This window comes from Nicotiana tabacum, chromosome 16 (genome assembly GCF_000715075.1).
Source record: "Nicotiana tabacum cultivar K326 chromosome 16, ASM71507v2, whole genome shotgun sequence".
Lineage (NCBI taxonomy): Eukaryota > Viridiplantae > Streptophyta > Magnoliopsida > Solanales > Solanaceae > Nicotiana > Nicotiana tabacum.
In genome coordinates, this window is record NC_134095.1 from 53,398,842 (window position 1) to 53,406,764 (window position 7,923).

The 7,923-nt window shown below is 35.2% G+C and overlaps 2 protein-coding genes across 2 annotated transcripts; both read left to right on the forward strand.

Moving 5' to 3' along the window:
* Nucleotides 1–233: 233 nt before the first annotated feature.
* LOC142170241 (uncharacterized) lies at nucleotides 234–830 on the forward strand. Its single transcript, XM_075232096.1, has one exon. It carries the CDS (start codon nucleotides 234–236, stop codon nucleotides 828–830), a length of 597 nt encoding a protein of 198 aa, XP_075088197.1.
* A 453-nt stretch (nucleotides 831–1,283) lies between these two features.
* Nucleotides 1,284–5,473, forward strand: LOC107821639 (MA3 DOMAIN-CONTAINING TRANSLATION REGULATORY FACTOR 2-like). The gene is made up of 4 exons (XM_016648075.2): nucleotides 1,284–1,918; nucleotides 2,352–2,449; nucleotides 2,724–4,567; nucleotides 5,063–5,473. Exons 1-3 carry the CDS (start codon nucleotides 1,678–1,680, stop codon nucleotides 4,554–4,556), a joined length of 2,172 nt encoding a protein of 723 aa, XP_016503561.2. The 5' UTR covers nucleotides 1,284–1,677; the 3' UTR covers nucleotides 4,557–4,567; nucleotides 5,063–5,473.
* The last annotated feature ends 2,450 nt before the right edge of the window (nucleotides 5,474–7,923 follow it).

Genomic DNA, 7,923 nt, shown 5'->3' on the forward strand with positions numbered 1-7,923 from the left:
CTCGTTAGTTGATAATTTTACCGCTTTCTAGTATTTGTTAGTTAATTAGTTAGAAATATAAATTTCAATCTTTATAATTTAGAAAATTGTTCAAACTTGTCTTTTTAGTGATATTAAACAGATATAGCTAAGCCTTAGTTCTCTGTGGGATTCGACTCCGGACTTTTAGATCGAATTATATTTGTAGCGACCGCTTATCCTTTTTAGGACTAGAGTTTGGCGTGATCAAAGACATGGACTACAAGATGGAATTGAAAAAATGCAGCAGTAGTGATGGTTTCAGCATTAAGAAAGCTTATCTATCATTCCAACCACAATATCCGAAGGTTCCTTGGAAAAATCTCATTATGGGGGCAAGGCAGTTACGTAGACACCAATTCATCTTATGGTTAGCCATTAGACAAAGACTTGCAACTGTTGACAGATTAGAGAAATGGGGGATAAATGTTCCAAAGGATTGTGTACTATGTTCCATGGGAGTTACAGAAACTTTAGCACATTTGTTGTTTGAATGCAACTCTGCAAGACATATATGGACCTCTTTACTGAGGTGGATGGGTGAAAATAGACTACCTAAGGCATGGAATGAGGAAGTGCACTGGATGTCCAAGGGGTGTCGAGGAAGCAGAGCTAGAGCACATGTGCTGACATGGTTATTTGCTGCAACAGTCTACCGCATATGGAGTGAACGAAATGCCAGAAGGTTTCATAATGAAAGGAAGGAAAATCATCATAGAGTTAGAGAAATTAGTCTTCAACTACACATAAGAGGACAAAATTACAAGAATTGGAGGAAGATATTAGATAGACTAAATAGTTATCCTAGCTAAGGGTAGATAATTTGGCCGTAAATACAAAAAGTGAATACTCTTAAATAGGTAGAAATAGAGATGGCTAGTTCTTGAGTCCAAATGGAACTAGTGGATGTAAATATACACAATTTGTTGAATAAAAAATTTTATTTTGACCAAAAAAACATATTATTCACTAAATTTTGCTTAACGATATATTTGTCACTTTAATTTTTAACTATTGAGATTAAATTAATTGATTATGTGTAAATATCTGATGCCAATAAGTATTTACCATAGACGTACGTATAAATATCGGCATGTTGCCAGATAACCTTTTACTGATGTTGTAAGTACTTAATAAGCTATAAGTAAAATATATTTAAACTTTTCTTTGAATGAAACAAAAAGAAAAGGAAAATGTACACGCGTACAAACAAAGCATTCAGTTAGAATGACAGTTATTAGACCATCAGCTTGTCCAAACTTCCCGCTTCAAAAGGCGCAATCTATGTACTCTCTGTTTTTTTCCAATCAATTAATTCTCTTTCAGATCTCCGTTGTTATCTCACTAATCACAATCACCAACTACAATAATTGTAAACCAAAAGTTTTAGATTAAAAACTTAAGCCAAAACACTCTCTATGTAGCACATCACTTCAAGAATTTGAGCATGCTTTTGGTTATTGCTTATCCATTTGGGTATTTGTAACACTAAACTAGTTGAGAAGATTCAGATGAAGGACAATTAGTTTGCCACATTACAAATCTTACAACAGCAGCTTGGAGTTGGATGTAGTTGATTTAAAGAAGAGAGAAACTAACGTATGCAATTATTTAATTTCCTATATTCTACTACTTCTAGTATTATTAGTACTTCAAAATATGGAATTTACTGATAGGAAATTATCAAATGAGCATAAAGAACAACTGCGATCTGCTTCAGAAAGTGCAGATCCATTGTCAGTATCTCCATTACAGATATCTCCATTAAAGTTATCTCCAAAATCGCCCAAGTCTCCAAGGTCTCCCGGTGATCGTCAGAGCAAGCATGTCACAGAGAGGGGAAGTCCACTCAAAAATAGAAGAAACTCTCATTCTCCCCGAGATGGTCGTCCAAAGAAAGGTAACTTAAGTAATTTCTCAATTGCACATTACATTCATGAATAAACATGATAGTTTTCCTGTGACAAGATTATTCAGACCGTTGCATTTAAGCAATGTTAGACCGTCGCCTTTGTTAGGGAGCACTTTATTCTCCAGTGTAAGACTTCCCGGCGGAATCCAGAGGGCCCCAATACGGGTACCAAACATCGGGTGGGAAACCAAAAAGAAAAAACATTGAAACTGCATTTAGTAAAGATTTTAATTTTCTATATTAAAGAACCTCGAATGTTAGATAATCCTTAAGCATGAAGTGTTGAAATATTATAGATCCAAACGACATTTATGATATTGATGATTCATACCGCCGACCTCAACTAGCTTGGGATTGAGTCGAACTAGTAATAGCAGTTGTTATTAAATTGACTCTTCTCATAATATTTATGATTATACAGGCGGTTGTGGAGGAAAAGGCACCTGGGGTGGATTAATGGATACCGTTGATCATGTCCATGCTATTGACCCCAATGATCCAAACTACACTAGTAGTGAGGTATGTAACTTTTGCTATCATATTTGAAGATAAATTTCCTATGCCTCAGAGCAAACTCTGTCTTTTTTTCTTTCTTACAAATCAGAGCGAACAAATGACTGAATTTCAATGGATCGTGGCAGCAAGGCTACTCTGCCACTTACAATACCCTGTCGCATATTTAAGTCGTCTGAGAGCAAACTCTATTGACTGTAGGATTTTTCTCTTGATACTAGAAATTTTCATAAATAACATATCATTAACTAACTTAGATTTTTTGTTAACTTGTTTACAGGATACTGAGAGAACAAGTACAAAAGATATGATTGCAACATTTGAGGATTACAAAAAGAAGGCAATTATATTAGTGGAAGAATATTTTCAGAATGATGATATAACATCCACTGCCAATGAATTAAGAGAACTTGGAATGTCTTGTTATGACTTCTACTTTGTTAAAAAATTAGTATCCATGGCAATGGATAGGCATGATAAGGAAAAAGAAATGGCTGCTGTTTTACTATCTGCTCTTTATGCTGAAGTTATTAAACCACAACAAGTTTACAAAGGTTTTAGTAAACTCTTGGAATCTGCAGATGATTTCATCGTAGACATACCTGATGCAGTCGATATTCTCGCATTGTTCATTGCAAGAGCAGTAGTTGATGATATTCTTCCTCCTGCATTTTTAGCAAAAGCAAATTCTTCTTTACCTGAAGATTCAAAGGGAATTGAGGTTATAAAAAGAGCTGAGAAAAGTTACTTATCAGCTCCTTTACATGCTGAGATTATCGAACGTCGATGGGGTGGAAGTAAGAATAAAACAGTTGAAGATGTTAAGGACAAGATCAACAATTTACTGATTGAGTATGTGGTAAGTGGAGAGAAAAAAGAGGCTTTTAGATGTATTAAGGATTTGAATATGAGATTTTTTCACCATGAAATTGTTAAGAGGGCTATTATTATGGCAATGGAAAAGCAACAAGCCGAAAATCGCCTTTTGGATTTACTAAAGAAAGCTACAGAAGAAGGTTTGATAAATTCAAGTCAATTATCAAAGGGAATTAATAGGATTATTGACAATATTGATGATTTATCACTTGACATACCAAATGCAAGGGTGACATTGCAGTCTATAATTTCTAAGGCAGCATCTGAGGGTTGGTTATGTATTTCATCTTTAAAGTCATTATCAAAGGAAATTGAAAAGCAAGCAATTGATGAAAAACTAGTGAAAGAATTCAAACTAAAAGCACAATCCATGATCAAGGAGTACTTTTTGTCAGGTGAAATTGTTGAAGTTAGTAGGTTTCTAGAATCGGAGAACAGTTCGTGTTTGGCCGAGCTAAATGCCATATTTGTCAAGAAGTTAATCACTTTGGCTATGGACAGGAAAAACAGAGAAAAAGAAATGGCATCTGTTTTATTATCATCTGTTTGTTTTCCAGCAGATGATGTGGTAAATGGCTTTGTAATGTTAATAGACTCAGCAGAAGATACAGCTTTGGACATTCCAATTGTTGTTGAGGACTTAGCCATGTTTTTGGCTAGGGCAGAAGTAGATGAAGTTTTAACTCCACAACACATGGAAGAAATTGGGAGTCAATTTTTCGAGCCGAATTCTATAGGGAACAAAGTTGTACTAATGGCAAAATCTTTATTAAAAGGTAGATTATCGGGCGAGAGAATATTAAGGTGTTGGGGTGGTGGTGGAAGTAGTTCAAATGGATGGGCGATAGAAGACGTTAAGGATAAAATAAGAAAACTATTAGAGGAGTTTGAATCTGGAGGAGATGCAAAGGAAGCGTATCGATGCATAAAGGAATTAGGGATGCCATTTTTTCATCATGAAGTTGTAAAGAAATCATTGGTGATTATTATTGAGAAGAAAAATGAGAGGTTATGGGGTTTTCTTAAGGAATGTTTTAGTATGGGACTTATAACTATGTATCAGATGACAAAGGGATTTGCTAGAGTTGCAGAATCTCTTGATGATTTGGCTCTAGATGTACCAGATGCTGAAAAACAATTTAAAGATTATGTTGAAAGAGCAAAAGTTGAAGGATGGTTAGACTCCACAGTTAGTTTCAACAGGCTTGGACATTCAATGGAAAATGGCTTTTGCTGATTGATTTCAAGGTACATTCTGTTATTTCAGTTACTTGAGCAAGCTTCACTATCTGTGTATTTTGAGGGGCATTACATGGAGGTCACGGGTTCGAGCCGTGGAAACAGCCTCTTGCAGAAATGCAAGATAAGACTACGTACGATAGACCCTTGTGGTCCGGCCCTTCTCGGACCCCGCGCATAGTTGGAAGGGTAAGTTTCCAGCCGTGGAAACAGCCTCTTGCAGAAATGCAAGGTAAGACTACGTACGATAGACCCTTGTGGTTCCGCCCTTCTCCGGACCCTGCGCATAGTTGGAAGAGTAAGTTTCCAGCCGTGGAAACAACCTCTTGCAGAAATGCAAGGTAAGGCTACGTACGATAGACACTTGTAATCCGGCCCTTTTCCGGACCCGCGCATACCTGGAAGGGTAAGTTTCCAACCGTGGAAACAAACAACCTCTTGCAGAAATGCAGGGTAAGTTTCACTAATTCAAACTTAAGTTTCATCGTTTCCTTCTCTTTTCAGGAACCATATTTTTTGACAACTTCAACCAAAGTGTTTTCTTCTAGCAAATTGGATTTCTATACATGGCCAGTAGAGATTATAAAAAGAGGTGACAATCATGAATATGTTCTAAAATTCGAAGAAGCTGAGATTGAAGCCCTAAACAAGTGTTGAGCAAAGGAGATCAAATTACATAATCTTTATATGACCAAGTTGATTGCTTGATGTTGTGAATTTATTACAAGCACGTGAACCATATCAAATGGTTAGAAACTAGGCTTGATATAACTGCATTCTTTATTTCTAGTTATAACTTATATTTTCCAACAATAGGGTTATGAAAACCGCTAATAAACTTTTGTAGTGTGATTGACTTGTTACATGTACTAATGAATATTTTTAATATAATATTTTTTCATTTTCAAATTTTCATTCCATTATGTAGAGACAAAGATCCTGATTAATTTTTCTTGGGTTCCAATTAGACCGAGGCATCATTATAAAAGAAAAAGTCTTTCGGTCGTGGAAGAAACCACTAATATTTGTATTAGAGTAGTCTATCTATATTACATTCCTAATTACATTACAATTACAATTCTCGTATAGCATGTAGGTAGGAGTGACAAACGAGCGGGTCGGATATAGTTCTGGTCGAAAACGGATAATGAAAAAACGGATAAATTATTCGATCCGACCCATATTTATTATGGATAAAAAATGGGTTAACCGACGGATAATATGGGTAACCATATTATCCATGACTTCTTGCATATGATCACTTTTGGGAGAATTCTTAGTCTCCCTAACATGAGGAACCCCTAATTTGAGTCTTTACAAATATAAAAGTTAGACCCATTGGTTATCCATTTTCTAAATGGATAATATGGTTATTATCTATATTTGACCCGTTTTTTAAAAATTCATTATTCAACCCATTTTTAGTAGATAATACGGGTAGTTAGCTGTTTTTTTTAACCATTTTGCCACCCCTAGCAGGATACTTTGTTCATGGCTGCCCTTTTCTCTATGCGTGTGAGTGAGTGAGGGGTAATGAGGATTTTACATGCGAATAATAAAATAACAGAATAGAAGTCGAATAAGAAAAATCCTTCTTCATACTAGCTAGTATAGTATTTTATTTTTATGAATGCTTATTTTTGAAGAATAACAATGAACATCTTCCTCTTGTGTCTAAAACATCATAGTTTAAAACAACCCTCTTTTGACTTTAATACAATTATTTAAACTCGACCTGGAGGTGATATTTTGTATGGATTGGAAATAGGAGTTGGAGGAGATTTAATTGGATCTGGACCTTTAGGATATCAAACTCATACAATTTCTTTATGTTTGAAGGATGTCTTTTGAAAAATGGAGTTGGAGGAGATTCCATCGGATCTGGACCACTAGGAACTAGCCTCTTCATCTCATTGTCAATTGAAGTACAAAAGGATGATGGAAAAAATAACATAAGGCTCATAATTGCAACCAATTTTGCTTTGTCAAGTTCCATTTCCTTTTGGCAGCTTTATCTTTACAATGGGATGAAGAGGCTAGTTCCTAGTGGTCCAGATCCGATGGAATCTCCTCCAACTCCATTTTTCAAAAGACATCCTTCAAACATAAAGAAATTGTATGGTAAGAGAACTGAATGGTAATAATCAGGTTACTTTAATATCTTGAACTTAAATCATATTATTACTAAATTTCTCTTTGTATTTTTTAAGGTAGTTAGCTTGATTGAAACCACATACTCATATGGAAAGTAGATAAAAGAAAAACACATTAAATAAGGAACACTAGCTTGACTAAATTGCATACTCATGGAAAGGAGGTAAATGGATTTGTAGTGTTAATAGTCTCAGCAGAGGATATGACTTTGGACATTCCAATTGTTGTTGAGGATATGACCATGTTTTTGGCTAGAGCGGAATTAGATGAAGTTTTAACTCCACAACACATGGAAGAAATTGGGAGTCATTTTTTTGAGTCGAATTCAATTAGGAACAAAGTTGCACTAATGGCAAAGTCTTTGTCTGTTACGGTCCAAAACTCACCATAGGATGTGATGGCGCCTAACGCCGCTGTTAGGCAAGCCAACAACTAATCACCACAACGAATAGTTCATTACACATCTTAAAACATTTTTGAGAATTAAAATAATCAAAAATCATTTTTAATCATACATGAGATATCAGGCATTTAACAAAACAAAAAAAAAAAAACTTGTATTTTGATCAAATTACCAACCAAATGCTAAATCAACCAATATAAAAAATAAGATCAAGCCGTCCACAATCTTAAAATCCAATATCACAAATGCAGGAGCATCTGCTGGAATATACAATAGTACTATAAAAACTGTCTGGAATAAACATATAGACAAAATACAGTAAATAAATTGGAAAGAGACTTCATATGTTGCGGATCGTAGCTTAGAAAGAAGCTCACTACAAAGTCTCCTCAGCAGTTGTGCATACGTGCCTGTATAACTATCAGGTGGACCTGTCTCAGCACCTGGACAATTTGTGCAGAAGTATAGTATGAGTACGTAAATTAATACGTACTCAGTAAGTATCTAGTCTGACTTCGAAGAAGTAGTGGCAATGAGTCGACATTAACACTTACTAATGGTCCAAAAAAAATCAGATATACATGAGAAATTAAATCAGGTATGAGGCATGCCAAGTAGCAACAAAGCAAATAAATATATACAATATGTTATTTAATAAAAGAACCAAATACAAAACCGTCAAGTACCAATTACTGTCTGAATATAGTATATGGAACTAATGTCGGGTGCAATTGTCAAATCCGAGTCAAGGTGCTCATGTACGTATTGACTTCCTAATGAAAATACTTCACATAATCCTGCCGAGGCA

What these genes read in the sequence shown, in the direction of transcription:
- LOC142170241 (XM_075232096.1), top strand. Translation starts at nt 234, where the DNA reads ATGGACTACAAGATGGAATTGAAAAAATGCAGCAGTAGTGATGGTTTC.
- LOC107821639 (XM_016648075.2), top strand. Translation starts at nt 1,678, where the DNA reads ATGGAATTTACTGATAGGAAATTATCAAATGAGCATAAAGAACAACTG. An exon ending in AGATGGTCGTCCAAAGAAAG is followed by an intron (nt 1,919 to 2,351) that starts GTAACTTAAGTA and finishes ATGATTATACAG; the next exon opens with GCGGTTGTGGAGGAAAAGGC. An exon ending in CAAACTACACTAGTAGTGAG is followed by an intron (nt 2,450 to 2,723) that starts GTATGTAACTTT and finishes ACTTGTTTACAG; the next exon opens with GATACTGAGAGAACAAGTAC.